This window comes from Puma concolor, chromosome E3, assembly GCF_028749965.1.
Source record: "Puma concolor isolate L17-30 chromosome E3, mPumCon1.1.hap2, whole genome shotgun sequence".
Classification (NCBI taxonomy): Eukaryota; Metazoa; Chordata; class Mammalia; order Carnivora; family Felidae; genus Puma; species Puma concolor.
In genome coordinates this window covers 23,075,003-23,092,523 of record NC_141682.1, presented here as the reverse complement: position 1 = coordinate 23,092,523, position 17,521 = coordinate 23,075,003, and the positions used below count along the sequence as shown (strand labels likewise).

The 17,521-nt window shown below is 41.6% G+C and overlaps 1 protein-coding gene across 13 annotated transcripts in view; it reads left to right on the top strand.

Moving 5' to 3' along the window:
• TNRC6A (trinucleotide repeat containing adaptor 6A) overlaps positions 1–17,521 on the top strand; it is a 201,274-nt gene that overhangs the window by 101,863 nt on the left and 81,890 nt on the right. For 2 of the 13 annotated variants that reach the window (XM_086692689.1, XM_086692681.1), the window contains exon 3: positions 4,007–4,098. The exons of the other annotated variants lie outside the window; for them this stretch is intronic. In XM_086692689.1, the coding sequence (XP_086548815.1) occupies positions 4,091–4,098 (8 nt within the window). In that variant the 5' untranslated portion in view covers positions 4,007–4,090. The remainder of the gene's footprint in view (positions 1–4,006; positions 4,099–17,521) is intronic. 13 annotated transcript variants of the gene reach the window in all.

Genomic DNA, 17,521 nt, shown 5'->3' with positions numbered 1-17,521 from the left:
CAGCAGCAGAAGGGAGATTGGAATCTCTTTCTCCTTCCTTTTTTGCTTTGTCAGGTAACTCTATCAGTATAATTTCTATGGAGGTTTTCTGGGGCTTAATTAAAAATTGCCTCTACTGTGGGTATAATTTTCATACGCTATTCTAGTTGGATAGAACTGAGAGTCTCCGTATGAGCTATGTATCAGAGTTTGAATCCCGGATCTGCCACTTGCAGTATGACCTTGACTCTTGGCAAATCACTTAGCCTCTCTGTGTAATCTGTAAAACAAGGGGTTCGGGCCAGCCAGTTGCTAAGGTGTGTTAGGCCCCTTGGGTTGTATAGAAAGGAGTCCAGTGTGACACTTGGCAACAGAGAGCTTGTTCAATCCGGTAGGAAGACTGTAATATGTGCACAAGTAACTAATACGAGGCAGATGATGTAGAGGTCAGGCCACCATCTCCTGCCACGCTTGAAGATCGAAGAGGAAGGACGAGTAGCAAGGAGGTTACGAGGCAGCGTATATAAGGACCGTGAGAGGGTAGTGTTGCTTAAAGGTTAAAGGTGTTCCGAGGGGGGAGAGGTGCGATTAGGCGGGCAAATGCTTTCTGTCAACTCCATCTCTGTGCTTCCTTTTTCCCATATAAGGAGAGTGTGTCTGTCTGGAGGCGTTTGTGCTCTCCCTAGGAAATCCAGGCATTATCCTGTATTCCTTTAGCAAACATGTCTTCAGCATCTTCTGTGTTCCAAACGCAAGGCTAGGCACCTGCGAGGAGAAGAGAGGTAGCTTAATGTACTGAATGCGTACTCTGCCTGGCACACTCTTCTCAAGACTACGCGGACTCCTCTGATCCCTGGGTCACTGTGTGAGGTGGGTGCCAGTGGTCCTGTTTTACAGGAATATTCCTGCTCTGAGACCGAGGTTCAGGAACTTTCAGGAGGCCACACCACTAGTAATTGAAGGAGCTGTCAGGCTTTAGATCGTGTCGTATCGTCTGTTACTAGAGACGTGGTTCTTTGCCTTGAAAAATTCGAAAATATCTCTGAGGAGGCAGAGACACAGGTACATATAATACTTCCAGACCAGAGCTTCTTAGTCTGGGCTCTGTTGATGTTTTGGACCAGATAGTTTATTATTGTGAGGTCTGCCCTGTGCATTGTGGGGTGTTCAGCAGCATCTGCCTGTAGTACCCCCATCCAGGCGTGACATTCAGAAACGTCTTCAGATATTGCTAAGTGTTCTCTGGGGGGGCAAAATCACCCCCACAGCTGAGAACCACTATTCTAGATCTTCATGTTCCCCAAAGATAACCAAACATGCAAATTTTTAATGTTAAGTTAATTTTAACGTGTTTTAGTACTGTGGAAGTCCAAATGTTGCTGTGTGTACCCCTGTTTTGAACCCCCCAGTCTCTGAATGTCAACGTTGTATTGCCATTCTTCGTTCCCTCTGCCAAGTGGTAGATCCTCAAGACAGCGTGCCAGGTAGCAAGCGAGAGTTAGAATCAGCACAAGACAGAAATTTCGTTTACTTACCCGGGGTAAACCATAGTTCTTTCACAGTTGGCCATTAAAGTGGTCACTTTCTGCGGCACCTGGGTGGCTCAGTCGGTTAAATGCCCAGCTTCAGCTCAGGTCATGAGCTCACGGTTCGTGGGTTTGAGCCCTGCGTCGGGCTGTGCTGACAGCTCAGAGCCTGAAGCCTGCTTTTTGGATTCTGTGTCTCCCTCTCTCTCTGCCCCTCCCCTGCTCACGCTCTGTCTCTCAAAACTAAATAAACATTAAAAGAATTTTAAATTGTCACTTTATGTCAGTGTCATGGGCATTGAAAAGAGGAAACTGTAACATCTAGATGGGGGTGGTCACATTGGAACGGAACTTTAAAGGATAGAATCACTTTTGAAAGGCAGAGAAGGGGCGCCTGGGTGGCGCAGTCGGTTAAGCATCCGACTTCAGCCAGGTCACGATCTCGCGGTCCGGGAGTTCAAGCCCCGCGTCAGGCTCTGGGCTGATGGCTCGGAGCCTGGAGACTGTTTCCGATTCTGTGTCTCCCTCTCTCTCTGCCCCTCCCCCGCTCATGCTCTGTCTCTCTCTGTCCCAAAAATAAATAAATACGTTGAAAAAAAAAATTAAAAAAAAAAAAAAAAAGAAAGGCAGAGAAAAGGGCAGTGTGAGAACAACAGAACTGAAGGCACAAAATCCAGGAAGTACAGGGAATTTTGAAATAGCAGTGGGTAGTTTGGTTGGATTGGCATACAAGAGCAGGGACGGATGCAGTATTAGGTTGAGGACTTTGGGCATAGATCTTCCAGTAGTGTGGAGCTATCGTACGCTCTTGGGGAGGGTAGTGTGATATGCTAGAATAATGGTAACTTGTGATGTGGGCTGGAGGTGTGGGAGGCCCGGATTACAGCGGTGGTAGAAAAGGTGTGAGAGTGGGAGATACTGAGGAAGTGCGGTCCGGGATTTGGCAAGTAACTAACCTGGGTTTAGTTGTGAGAGGGGACTAGACATACCGGGGTCTCCGTTTTGGATGAATGGGAGATTGACTCAGCCTCTGAACAGAATAGAGGTCAGATCAGAAATAGGAATTTGGTGAGAGAAGATAGTAAGTTACATTTTTGAGTTGTAAAAAAAAATTTTCGAATGCAACTGATCTAATTTTAAAAACTCTTTTGCAGGCCATAGCCATAGAATCATTGGGTATTTAGAGCTAGACCATGACATCAGAGAGACCAGCCAGTATTCTGAGCCCTTCTTCTTTTTTTTTTTTTAATGTTTATTTATTTATTTTGTGGGGGAGGGGCAGGGAGAGAGGGAGACACAAAATCCCAGGCAGGTTCTGTGGAATCAGCATAGAGCCCTACATGGGGCTCGAACCCGCAAACCGTAAGATCGTGACCTGAGCCGAAATCACGAGTCAAACACTTAACCGACTAAGCCACCCAGGTGCCCCATGACCCCTGTTTTACAGATGAGAAAGCTATGGTTGAGATAGATCTAGTAACGCAGTCAAGGTTATATTCTCTAAAGTGACAGACCTGGAATTCCAACAGGCCTCTCACCTCTATCGAGTTCTTGCAGCTGAGCAATATTTTATTTTATATTGCACAGTAAAAAAATGATAACTTTGGTTTCTCCTTTCGGGAAATGTAAAACAATTATCTCAATGTATTTTGTGCTCATTCTAGTTAATTTGTTATAACGTAGGGTATATCATCTAAAGTAAAAGTTACATGTTTCATGTTAGCTGATCCCCCCCCCCCCCAAACCAGCTATTGAATGCCATCATTTAAGAAAATTTGTTAAAGACGCTGCGATGCCATATAAAATAGCATCTAAACTGGGACATTGTTGTCTGAGGCACTTTTGCCTGGGACAGGTGCTCCGTAAAAAAAGACTAGGGACGGCAGGAATGAACCAGGATAGCAGGTCTCCCTAGATAAGGTGGACCCTGCTCTTGTAATTCATCAGCCTTTAGCTGCAAAAAAAAAAAAAAAAAAAAATTTCCTTCTGATTTTTGTTACGCTTTTCTGTTGCCTTCCTGTGATATGGTTTGGAGGCCAGCAAATTCATAATGGTAGGTTTCTTTCTAGTTTAATTTGGCAGCTGTGCGGTAAATCAATTGATAGAATAAATGAATCAAACCGTAAGCTTAGTTTAAAAATGCATAACAACCCTCTGTGGAAAATTTAAATATGAACGTCATTAAAAAGTCTGAGTACTACTCTGTAACCTCTTGTGTTTTTGGCATCTGAAGTAAGTCTGCAAGTAATAATTAAAATCCCTTACAGTTCTCTTTTCTGACTTCAAAAGTACTGCCCATGACTGGAGAGACTAAAATAGAACGTGCTGTATGTATTCTCTTCAGACTGTCTTTTGATAGGTCTCTCACTCAAAGTCGAGAAAATGACCTCCCATTTAAAGTTTTTAAAAGGTAATTCTAATCTTCAGCAAAATAGCAAGAATAGTGCAGTGAACACCTGTATCTCTTCCTAGGTTTACCCATTATTAATCTTTTGCCATAGAGTTTTATCATGCCAGTTCACGCCTAAGTAAGACAATGTGTACCTCCTAAGAACCAGGGCATTCTACATAACCATCGCATTGTCATGCACGGGTAAGTTTAACTTTGTTGCAATGCCATTTTGTCCATATTCACATTTTCCCAGTCATCCAACTAATGTCTTTTTTTTTTTTTTTTAAACGCTTATTTATCTTTGAGAGAGAGCAAGAAAGAGACAAGAGAGCGCGCACACGAGCACGCACCAGTGGGGGAGGGTTATAGAGAGAGAGGGAGACACAGAATCCGAGGCAGGCTCCAGACTCTGAGCTGTCAGCACAGGGCCCGACGCGGGGCTCGAACTCACAAACCGTGACATCATGACCTGAGCCGAAGTCAGACACTCAACTGACCTAACCCCCAGGAGCCCCAGTAATGTCTTTATAAATATGTTGGTTTCCCTCTCTAAATTCCTTAATCCAGGGTTGCTTTTAGTTGTCTGTAATTTCCTTATGTCAGGAGCACTCCTTTATCGTCCCCTTCCCCTTTTTTGCAGGCTTCAGTTTGGATTTTTCTGATGGTTCCTATAAGATTAGATTCAGTTAAACCTTTTCGGCAGGAATAGTACATAGGTGATGTGTTGTCACTAGGTCACATCAGGCTCCTTCCCCCACTGTTTTTAAACAGATTAACTGAAAGTTGACCCTGTACTTTTACCTTTATGTTAACTCAGTGTTTCTTTTCGTTTTCGGATATGTTGACAATTAGTTTAAACTGAGATATCATTTTAAATAGTTGAGGTTACGATAATTACAGGTCTTCATGTTTAAACTGATCGCTTGTAACGATTGTAGCTTTCTTGAAGGGTCATTCTGAAGGTAGCTCCCTAACTGTTAGACATAAAAGTTGCTTCTTTTCAACTATGACCGGTGATAACCTTGGTAAGAAAATGAAACATAGGACCTGGGCTCGTGATCTGCTTCCTGAAAAAGGATGCCACCAGAACCGAGATTCTCATCCTGGATTCCACACAGGGATACAGATGGCATGAGGTAGTTTGAAAAATTGAATGTGTGCTTTAAAAAAAATGGACCTTAGCATTTATCGGATTTCAAAAGGTCATGGCTCCCCAAAGAGTAAGAGACAGTGTGTTACAGGGAGGGTATCAGGGAGCTGAATAGTCTCAACAAAAAGGGAGATTTTAAGATTCAAAGAGAGAAAGTAACGTTTGACAGAGGCCTAGTTTCTCTCTTCAAAAAAAAAAAAAAAAACACCCCACAAAAAACCATGGAAGTAAATATAGTTTAAATGTCTTATGAAGGTGGTCTTATTTTAAAAACGATTTGCATACTCTGGGTGTGTGAGTTGGCTCTGAAGCAGAAATCCTAGCCTTTCTACTCTTGTAACTAGGGGAGAGCATTTTGAATTTGCAGTAGTATGTTGTGTGGCAATGACTCAGCTGACTTCCCGTCTCCGATGGAGCGTTCACAACAGATTGAAACCTGGTTAAGGAATTTTATACTTGGAACCTTACAAGATATTTTCCGCAAACAGCAGTTGATTGGATTGGTATAGTAACCAACAAGATTCAACCAAGTCACTTATTTTGCTGTTCTTACTACTGGTTTTGAGTCAGCTAGCATTTACTGAGCAGCTTGACGCACCGATCGTTGAATATTTTTATAATTTTGACATCTGTGTTTTGTTGACTTTGGTCTTTTCTTATTCTTTTGAAGTATCCCTGCGAAACACAAGGCATTAGTGCTGTGTGGTGCTTAAATATGCACCAGTCTTAAATGTGATTTTAAGCATTACTCCACTGCTTGATAATTGTCAGAGAAACATGTTTTGCTTAGTATTTCTACTTGTGAAGCTCCAGGTGATGTGAGGTGTATGTGTGCGTGAGACTTTTCCCACATGAAGATAGGAAGGGGCATAAAGAGCATCCTCTCTGCTGCTGCAAGTTAATCGTCTTCAAGCGACAGTTCTGAGCGTGTCCCTCACTATTTAGAAACCTTTCCTGGCTCCCCAGTGACTCTGGAATTTAAGCATAGACTCGTGTCTATGCTCAGCTTATCTATCTCTTTAGTGTTATCCAATCTATTCTTGCCCTATCCTCAACTTTTACTGCAAACATTTCTGTTAGTTTCTCCCTCCATTTTTTATTTTTTATTTATTTTTTATTTTTTTAGAATTTTTTTTAATGTTTATTTATTTTTGAAGGAGAGAGAGAGTAAGAGCAGGGGAGGGGCAGAGAGAGAGGGAGACACAGAATGTGAAGCAGGCTCCAGGCTCTGAGCTGTCAGCACAGAGCCCGACGTGGGGCTCGAACTCACAAACCGCGAGATCATGACCTGAGCCGAAGTCGGACGCTCAACCAACTGAGCCACCCAGGCGCCCCTCTCCCTCCATTTTTTAAATAGCAACTTTATTGAGATACAGTTTACATACCATTAAATCCAACCTTGTAAAGTATACAATTCTGTGGGGTTTAGTATATTCATAGTTGTGCAATTATCACAACTGCCTAATTCCAGAACATTTTTATCATTGCCTAACGCCCCCCGCACCCCCGCCAAAAAAACCCCCGTACTTTATAGCAATCATTCCCCATTCACTCCTCCATGTTGTAGCATGCATCAGTTTATGGGTGAAAAACATTCCATTGTGCATCTATAACACATTTTCTCATTTTTTTTTTGTTTTTATTTATTTACATAATTTTTCCACCCAGTGTAGGGCTTGAACTTGCAACCCAAGATCAAGAGTTGCATGCTTCTCTGACTGAGCTAGCCAGGGCCCCAATATACCACATTTTCTTTATCCATTCATCGTTTGATGGGCGTTAGAGTTTTCACTTTAAGGCTATTATGAATAATGATGCTGTGAACAGTCCTGTACAAGTGTTGGTGTGGCCATGATGTTTTCAGTTCTCTTGGGTGCCTACTTAGAAGTGGCAGTGCTGTGGCATATGGGAATTCTGTGTTTGACTTTCTGAGGAGCTGCCAGACTGTCTTCAAAGCATCTGAACCATTTTACATCCACACCAGCTCTGTATGAGGATTCCAGTGTCTCAACATCTTCACCAACACTTCTTATTCTTTTTTATTATTGTCATCTTGGTATGAAGTGGTATCTCATTGTGGTTTTGATTTTTTTAATTTGCATTTCGTTAATAACTAAAATGTGAGCATCTTTGTGTGCTTATTGGCCATTTGTGTATCTGATTTGGGGAAATCTCTATTCAAATCCTGTGTCCATTTTAAAATTTGGTTCTTTTTGTTGAGTTATAAGGGGTCTTTTTTAAATTTTTTTTTGTAAGATTTGATTTTTTTTTTTATTAAAAATTTTTTTTTTAACATTTATTTATTTTTGAGACAGGGAGAGACAGAGCATGAACAGGGGAGGGTCAGAGAGAGAGGGAGACACAGAATATGAAGTAGGCTCCAGGCTCTGAGCTGTCAGCACAGAGCCCAACGCGGGGCTTGAACTCACAGACCGCGAGATCATGACCTGAGCCGAAGTCGGCCGCCCAACCGACTGAGCCACCCAGGCGCCCCTGTAAGATTTGATTTTTAAGTAATCTCTTAAAGACCCAAGGTGGGTCTTGAACTTACACAGCCTGGAGATCCAGAGTTGCAGCCTCTACTGAGCCAGCCAGGCACCCCATAAGGGTTCTTTATATATTCTAGATACAAGTCTTGTGTTAGATACACGGTTTGTAAATATTTTCTCCCATTCTGTGGGTTGCCTTTTTTCTTGATGTCCCTTGAAGCACAAAAGTTTTAAAATTCGGTATGTCCAGTTTACCGTCTTAACCAAATCTGAGTGTACTATTTAGTGACATCAAGTGCATTACATTCACCATGTTGTGCAGCCGTCACCACCAGCCGTCTCCACTGCCCTTCTCATCTTGCAAAATTGAAACTCTGTACCTATTAAACAATAACTCCCCATTCTCCCATACCCTCAACTGCCAGCAACCACTATTCTACTTGCTGTCTCTGAATTTCACTGTTCCAGGTGCCTCGTGTGAGTGGAATCATATGTTTTTCCTTCTGTGGTTGACTTATTTCTCTTAGCATAATGTTTTCAAGGTTCATCCATGTCATAGCATATCAGTCAATTGATTTTTGTATGTTGATCCTGTACCCTGCAGCTGTGCTGAACTTGTTTATTATTCCTACTAGTCGGTGTGTGTGTGTGTGTGTGTGTGTGTGTGTGTGTGTGTGTGTGTATTTAGGACTTTCACTCTATATATAACATCGTATCGGTGAATAGAGATGGTTTTATAACTTCCTTTCCAGTCTCAGTGCTTTTTATTTACTTTTCCTGCCCAATTTTTCTGAATAGAATCTACAGTACAGTGTTGAATAGAAGTTGGCAAGAGTGGACTTCTGGTCTCGTTTCTCATCTTGGAGGAAAAGCATTCAGTCCTAACCATTATGTATGTTATGAGCTGGCAGCTTTTTGTAGATGGCCTTTATCAGGTTAAGGAAGTTTCCTTCTATTCCTAGTTTGAGTGTTTTAACTTGTCATGAAAGGATGGATTTTGTCAAATGCTTTTTCTGTGTCTAGTGAGATCACCATGTCGTTTTTACCCATTGTTCTATTACACTGTTGTATTACATCAGTTTTCATATGCTAAACCAACCTTGCATTCCAGGGACAAATCCCACTTGGGCACTGTGATTAGTACTTTTTATACGTTGCTGGATTGGGTTTATTAGTCTTCTGTTGACGACTTGTGTCTGTATTCATAAGTGTTATTGGTCTGTAGTTTTGATATCTTTGTCTTCTTTCGGTACCTGGTACTTTGTTTGGTCCGGTTTGGAATCTAGGGTCTTGAATTGTTGTTCTGGCATCTACCTCATTTTTCATTGTGCTGTAATAATTGTTTTTATGTATTCGCTTCTGTTTTCATTTTGTCTTTTTAATTTTTTTCCATCTTTATAAAGGCAGGATTGACAATTGAAATAATTTCATCCCCTGCCCCACCAGTGGTTAGCACATTGCCCTTGTGTGCTGTTGTTTTGTTTTTAAGATACTGAAACCTAACTTTGTGTAAGTTGAAGGTGTACAGTGTGCTGATACAATGTTTATGTATTGCAATGTGATTACCACCATAGTGTTAGCTAACACCTCTAATCATGTCACATAATTAGCATTCCTTTTTTGTGCGAACATTTGAGATCTAGTCTTTTAGCAACTTTGAAGCGTATACTACAGTATGGTTGGCTATAATCACTATTCTGTTCATCAGATTTCCAGAATTTACTCCTGTTCTAATTGCAGGTTTGTATATTTTAACCACTTCTCCCCAATCCCCCCATTCCCTGGCTCCTGGTAACCACCGTTCTGCTTTGTTTCTATAAGTTGAGCTTTTTTTAGATTCCACGTGTAAGTGATATCTATAGTGTTTGTCTTTCTCTGTTGACTTCTTTCACTTAGCACAATGCCCTAAGGACCATCTAGTTATTGCCAATGGCAGAATTTCCTTCTTTCTTTTGGCTGAATAGTATTCCATTGTGTACACACCCACACACATCCCACATCTCCATCATTCACTGATGGACACTTAGGTTGTTTCCATATCTTAGCTATTGTGAATCATGCTGCAGTAAACATGGGAGAGCAGATATCTTTTTGGTATCTTTTTTATATTTCCTTTGGAAATATACCCAGAAGTGGGATCACCGGGTCATTGGTAGTTGTATTTTTAATTTTTCTGTAAGTTTATTTATTTTGAGAGAGAGAGCACAAGTGGGGGAAGAACAGAGAGAGAATCCCATGCAGGCTCCACACTGTCAGGCACAGACCCAGATGTGAGGCCTGAGCTCATGAACCATGAGATCATGACTTGAGCCCAAATCAAGAGTCAGACGCTTAACCAACTGAGCCACTCAGGCGCCCCTGTATTTTTAATTTTTTGAGGAGCTTCAAGACTGTTTTCCATAGTGGGTTCACCAGTTTACATTCCCAGCAGTGCACAAAGGGTTCCTCTTCTACCTGTTCTCACCAACACTTGTTGTCTTTTGTCTTCTTGATGAGAGCCATTCAGAGAGGTGCATCAGTTCTGTTTTCTGCTGTACGTTCTCCCTTCTTCAGTTTGCACCCTTCCTTGTGTCCTAACCTTAGCCTTATTTAGTGCAGGATTTTGGATCTCAGTCTTGTAAGAGCTAATGAGGAGTGTACACTTATTATGTGTGTCCATTAAGCACTTTCTCTGCATTACCTAATTTAACCTTCACAACAACCCTTGGGAGGAGGTATAATTTGAGACTTCTCATAAAGGGAGAGATGGAGGTTTGAGGGAAAAGAAACAAGTTGCTTACACAAGTAGATATTGGAGATTGAAGCGCTTAAGTAGGATCGTCCTTACATAGAATGTGGGTAGAAGAGTGGAAAGAACACATATTTGGTGGTGGGGATCAGGTTAGAGTGTTAGTAAAAAGCAAGGAAGCAGGAGTTTAATTGCAGTGCCCAATGCTGGGGAGTACAATACAAGTAGAACTGGTTTTTGCCTTCAGAGCAGCAAGCAGTCCTATTTGGAAGAGTGAGATTAACATCTGAAACAATTAGAAAATGAGCATCGTTTAATTAGAGGTCAAGAGTGAGGTTTGTGTGAGTTGGAAAGAATCCTGAAGGAACTAGTAATTAAGCCTCAGAAGAGTAGAGTTTAGGAGAGTAGTTTAGCAAACCAGGTTTTGGGACAGCCTTACCCCACTACCATATACCATACAAGTCACGTAGACTTTCTGATCATTGGTTTCTTTAAGTTTCAAACGGGAATGGTATCAATTCTGTGTGTCAGAATTGCAGGTTCAAATAGATAATCTCTCAGAGCACTTGCAGACTATAGGGTGCTTCTGTCATTGTGGTGGCGTGTCTGTTCTCCTGTTTCTAATTTCACTGACTGTCCTCAACCTGAGCTTTTTATTTTAAGGGCTTTAAAAAAAAAAAAAAAAAGTTTATATGTTTAGAGGGAGCGTGGGCGGCGAGGGCAGAATCCCAAGCACACTCCACACTCAGCGTGGAGCCCACCGTGAGGTTCAATCCCATAACCTTAGAATCAAGAGTTGGATGCTTGACCAACTGAGCCACCCAGGTACCCCTGAGCTTTTAATTTTAAAATAATTTCAGATTTAGAGAAATTTTACAAGAATAGATCAAAGAATTCTTGAATATCCTTCACCTGTATTCCTCAAATGCTAACATTTAACCACATTTGTTTTATCATTTTCTCTTTTTACATCTATACTGCTTTTTTTCTGAACCCTTTTAGAGTGACTTGGAAGCATGTTGCCTCTTTAGCCCCAAAAACTTTTATGTAGTTATTTCCTAAAATCAACGACATTTCTTAATAACTGTATAGTACCATTATCAAAATTGGGGAAGTAATATTGGTGCAGGTCTTAAGAGTAAAGCTATAGACCTTACTCAGATTTTGCCAGTTGTCTCAATAATGCCTTTTAGAGCAAATAAAAAACAAAACAAAACTGTTCTCATTGGAGATTCAGCCCAGGAACACAGTTTGCATTTAGTTTTCATGTTCGATTAGTCACCGGCATTCTGGAAGTTTCTCAGTCTTTGTTTTTTAAGACCTTGCGATTTTTTAAAGAGTACAGGCTAGTTATTTGGTAGGATGTCCCTCATCCATATTTGTGTATTGTGTCCTGTTGGTTAGGTTGTTATGCATTTAAAAAATTTTTTTTTTATTTTAGGGGCACCTGAGTGGCTCAGTCGGTTAAGTGTCTGACTTAGGCTCAGGTCATGATCTCACGGTTCATGAGTTCAAGCCCCGTGTCGGGCTCTGGGGTGACAGCTCGGTGCCTGGAGCCCGCTTCAGATTCTGTGTCTGCCTCTGTCTGCCCCTCTGCTGCTTGCACTCTGTCTCTCACATTGTCTCAAAAATAAACATTAAAAATTTTTTTTCTAAAATTTTTTTTTTTATTTTAGAGAGACAGGGAGAGAGAGTGCATGTGAGTAAGAGAGAGGAGTAGAGAGAGGGAGACAGAGGGAGAATCCCAAGCACACTCGACACCCAGCTCCATGCAGGGCTCGATCCCAAGACTCCAGGACCGTGACATGACCCAAGCCGAAACCAAGAGTTGGAGGCCCAACTGACTGAGCCACCCAGGTGCCCCAGGTTATGCATTTTGGGCAGGAATAGCACAAAACCAATGTTGTGTTTTGCCTGGTGCATTCTGTCACGAGGTCGATGATGTTCATCTGTGCCGTTACTGGTGACGGTAACTTCAGTTACTTGGTTAAGGTGGTATATGTCAGGTTTGTAATTGTAAAGTTAGGATTTTTCCTTTTGTAATTAATAATTATATTGTTGGGAGAACTTTGAAACTATGTAAAACATCTTGTTTCTCACCAGGATTCTTGCCTCAGTCAATGGATTGCCAAATAGTGACTTTCCAAGGCCATTATTCTTTCCATATTTGTTGACATTCTGCTGTAAGATCTTTCCCTTTACCCTGTGCATTTATCCATCCGTGCATTTATTAATATCATTAAGATCTCCCGGATTCTTATTTTCTTTGGTGGATTGTAATCCTTTACTTGAATTATTTGGTGCTCAGATTATGAGGCCAGGGGAAGCCCCCTTCAGGCTTAAACTCTTTTTGAAGAGATCCAGACTCGGTATCATCTGGATAATGCATCGCTATCTCTGTCTTATTTTCCCTTCATTCTTTTTTTCTTGTTAAGTTACTTATTTTGAGAGAGAGCGAGCGCTCAAATGCACACACAACAGAGTGCCAGGGAGGGGCAGAGAGAGAGGAAGAGAGAGAAACCCACACAGGCTCCATGCTGTCAGCATAATGGGCTCAAACCCACGAACCATGAGATCATGACCTGAGCCAAAATGAAGAGTCAGACACTTGACCAGCTGAGCCACCCAGGCTCCCCGTCCCGTAATTCTTAAGCAGAAGATACACGGACTCTTCACTGCCACCTGTGCCTCTAAAGCTAAGCTTTCTGTCTGTGCTCTGTGGTTCAAAATCAGATAGTATCTACAAATATACATTATTGCCATCCGGATATTTTTTATTAGTTTGTGTGTGCTTCCAGAATTTCCTTATGCAAATAAAACACAAGGGGATATGTATTTTTATCTCTTCCTATTAACACAAAACATAGTATACTGAATCTTACAGTTTTTTTTTTCCCCAACTAACTGAATACCTTCCAGAATCTTTCATACCAGAACATGGATATCTTACCTGTTTTATAGCTGCGTAGTATTTCATTTTATGGATGTATCACTTTTATTGAACTCCTTCAGTATGTGTGGCTATTTAACTGCCTGTGACTCTAAACTAGGCTCTCTTGTGTCACCCCGTCTGTTGTCACTTTCTCTGATACTTATATTCCCTAGCCCCTTTTATCTGCAAATAAGTTCTAGTCTTTATTTTATTTTATATGTTTATTTATTTTGAGAGAGAGCAAGGGAGAAGGGGCAGAGAGAAAGAATCCCAAGTAGGCTCCGCACTGATAGCACGGACACAGGGTTTGAGCCATCATATGGGGCTCAGTCTCACAAACTGAACTGTGAGATCATGATCTGAGTCGAAATCAGGAGTCAGATGCTCAACCGACTGAGCCATCCAGGCGCCCCTAGTCTTCTTATTTTAAAAACAATCCAAAAAACTTCATTTTTATTGTGTTCTCTTTATATCACTGCCAAAGTTTTTGAAAAACTTGTCCAAACCCCTGATTTCATTCTTACCTATTTTTGCTGCATTTGGGTTTCCATCTCTACTATGTGGTGAAATTATTGTTTTGAAGGTTACTAGTGACTTTTTACTGTGTAGTGCTAGACTGGCTTTGGTGATTAATTTACGTGTAGGAGGACGAGAAGGAGAAAAGAAAAGGGAGGGTTGGCAAGCAGATAGAAAAAGGGGAAGCAGGAAGGCTGGGAGAAAATAGAATAGACAGTAAGGGGAAAAGTAGGAGAACAGCATTTTTGGCAGGAGATGTGAAATATATTTTCATAACCAGCTTGTCACATACAGCTGGCTTCTGTGTGGTGATGAGCTGGCTTATGGTAGGTTGCTGACTGGCAGGCTAGTTAGGCCCTGTGGAAAGCTGCCCCACCACCAATCTTCTATTCTGTGAAGCAAGATATAACCTCTTGTCCCATTATGGAATTACCATCTCAACACCAGAGCCTCCACTTTTAAATGTTTGCTCTCTAAAATCTGGAGGTATCATCATTAACATGCTTCTCTTATCATTCTTACTAATACCATCAACTATTCCAACTTCTTATGGTTACCTTGCTGTGGTGATCTTTGCTTTTCATTTCCGGTCCACCGCTGTGGCTCAGGACATTGCATATTTACTCTAAGTATTGCAAGAGGCTTGTCACCCTATTTAGCAATTTATTTCCTACTTTTATCTAACTTTTCCTCCTTTTTTCTGAAATTTCCTCTGAGTACTGGTCCCTGAAATCACCATGCTAACAAATCTCTATGCTTTGCTGTGGCTGTGCCTTTCTGTCCTCCCTTGCCTGAAAGGCCCACCTCTCTGTCTGTGGAAAACTCTTCAGGATCCTTTAAGATCACCTTCTTGAAGCTTTCCATAGCTGTAACAGCTCGTATGCATGTCTTATTTTCCTAAACTTGCTTACAGCCTCTACCAAATGGTGGCTTGTTTCCTTATTTTACGTGTGTTCAGTTGTTTCTACCAAATTATAGTTTAAAATCCTGTTTTCTGGGGGCACCTGAGTGGCTCAGTCAGTTAGGTGTCCAGTTCGTGATCTCGGCTCAGGTCGTGTTCTCACAGTTTGTGAGTTCAAGCCCCGCATCAGGCTATGCGCAGGGCAGAGCCTGCTTGGGATTCTCTCTCTCCTTCTCTCTGCCCCTCCCCCACCCCTCAAAAATAAATAAATTGATTTAAAAAAATAAAGTCGTGTTTTATGCTTAGGTTCTCCTAGTGCGCAGAGACTGCTTGGCTTATAGGACATTTTTATTGGTATAGTGACTAATCATTGTATAGGCTATCACTAAATAATTTTGGGTGCAGAGTCAACTGGGTTCCTTGAGGGTCTGCTCCCCTCTGCTTCCCTACTGTACTGTGGAAAATGTGTGCCTTTTAGTGGGATTTTCTTTTTGTTTTTCTTCTTTTTTTTTTTTTTTTTTTTAATTTTTTTTTTCAACGTTTATTTATTTTTGGGACAGAGAGAGACAGAGAATGAACGGGGGAGGGGCAGAGAGAGAGGGAGACACAGAATCGGAAACAGGCTCCAGGCTCTGAGCCATCAGCCCGGAGCCCGACGCGGGGCTCGAACTCACGGACCGCGAGATCGTGACCTGGCTGAAGTCGGACGCTTAACCGACTGCGCCACCCAGGCGCCCCTCTTTTTGTTTTTCTAACAAATGATTTAGTGATCTGAATGTTGACCTTCTTTTGACTCGGCAATGTGTCTTAGAGACCTTTCTCTGTAAAGCCATGTTTGTCAGGTGGTCCCCAAGACCACCTTCAGGTTTGATGATTCCCTGGGATTCAGCATCTAGTGGTACTCGTGGCTGTGATTTATTACAGCAAAACTATCAGCAAAGAGAAAAGGCACACTGGGCAAAATCCAGAGGAAACTAGGTGCAAGTTCCAAGAGCTCTCTCCCTGTCGTGTCACACAGGGCATGCTTCATTTTCTAGCACCAAATTGTGACAACATGCGTAAAATGTCTACCAGGAAAGCTCCTTAGAAATTCAGTGCCCAAGTTCCTGTTAGGGGTTGGTCACAGAGGTGCTGTCTGCCAACATGTACCAAAATTCCAGATTCCCAAAAGGAAAGCACAACTGTGCCTTTTCAGCATGATCTGTATGGCTTGTACAGTTTACCATTATCAGTTAGGGAATGGTGGGAACCTCTCTGGAACCCAGGTTCCTTGACACCAGCCGAGGGCCAACCTTTCTAAGGATCACCGTCTCAGACCTGCTGTGTCAACTCTTTCCTGCATACTGTAGAAGTCTACAACCCCCTTTCGTTTCTTAAACTACTGGGTAGGATTCCATGGTAAGAGTACATTATGGTGTGTTTAACTTTTCTCTGTTGATTGGGTTTTAGGCTCTTTTGCAGTATCTGCTCTTGTACAATTTCTTTTTTATGGGCTTAGATTGGAATCTATGGATCATAACATAGTGACATTTGAAAATTTGATATTAGATACTTACAAATTGTTCACCTGTGGGCTCTATTAGTCCATACTCCCCACAGCAGTTTACAAGAGTATCCTTTGGAAGGGATTACTTTTGATGATGTTCATGTTGGAGATGTAGGAAAAACGGACCATCAAGCATCAGGAAGAGCAGGACGAGGAAGGGCGTTCTTGATCCTGGCTGTGTCCTGCTTGCCATCATGGGCACTCGCCTTACCCGAAATTCTCTTCCTGCTCCCACTACTCCTGTTCTTACACTTTTGCTCCTTCCTCCCGTCTCTAATCTCCCTCCATATTTATTGCCTTGCCTTTAATCATTCGTGTGGAGGCTTGTAACTTGTTTTTGTCTTTTATTATGGAAAATTTCAAACATACACAGATAAGAACAGAACAAAGAAGCTACGGGCACCCATTACTCAGTTTCAGCAGTTGCCAACGTGCCAATCATGTTGCACTTTTCTCTTTTCCTTTTTTGGGGGGATGGGGTGGGGCTTGGAGTAGTGAAAGCAAATCCTGGACATTATGGAGTTTTAAACATTTCTTTGGTACTAATTTGTAAAAGTAACGTACCTGTAATGTAACATTTCAAATCGAGATATACTTTTTTAAAAGTCTGTTTATTTATTTAGTTAAATAATCTCTGTACCAGTGTGGAACTTGAACTCATGACCCCAAGATCGAGTTGCATGCTCTTTCAACTGAGCCAGCCAGGAACCCCTGGGATACACTTTTTAAAAAAAATAATTTCCTTAGATACTTGGTCCAGTTGTGAGGTTACTCTGATGTTCCTAGTTCAGGAGGATATTTCCTCGTGACTTTCTCTAAATTCCTATAAAGTTGTTCAAGCACATATAAACAGCTTGAAAAAAGTATGGGATAACATTGTTCACATTTTTGCAACTTGCTTTATATATTTATATGTCTACACAGACACACACACACACACACACGCACGCACACGCACACACACACACAAAGTAACATTCCTAGGGCGGTTGGCATGCTCACTTGGTGGAGTGTGCAACGCTTGATTTGGGATTGTGGTTTTGAGCCCCACAGTGGGTGTAGGGATTACTTAAAATAATAATTACATCTTACAAAATAAAATTTAAAAAGGACCATTCCTTCAAGTCAATAAACAAACAGAGCAACTCCTTTTCAATACAACGTGCTATGCTAACCGAGAGGGTAGCCATTTCTTTGTTGATAGACATTCAGTTTCCGTTATGAACCTCTCAGTGAACTTTGATATGCATATGGCCTTGCATACTGGGTTTATTATCATCAGATACATTCTACTGAATGGGTTGGCTGTCTGGAATGTATATAACTTCAGTTGTTAAAACACCACAGTACTTTCCAGTAGTT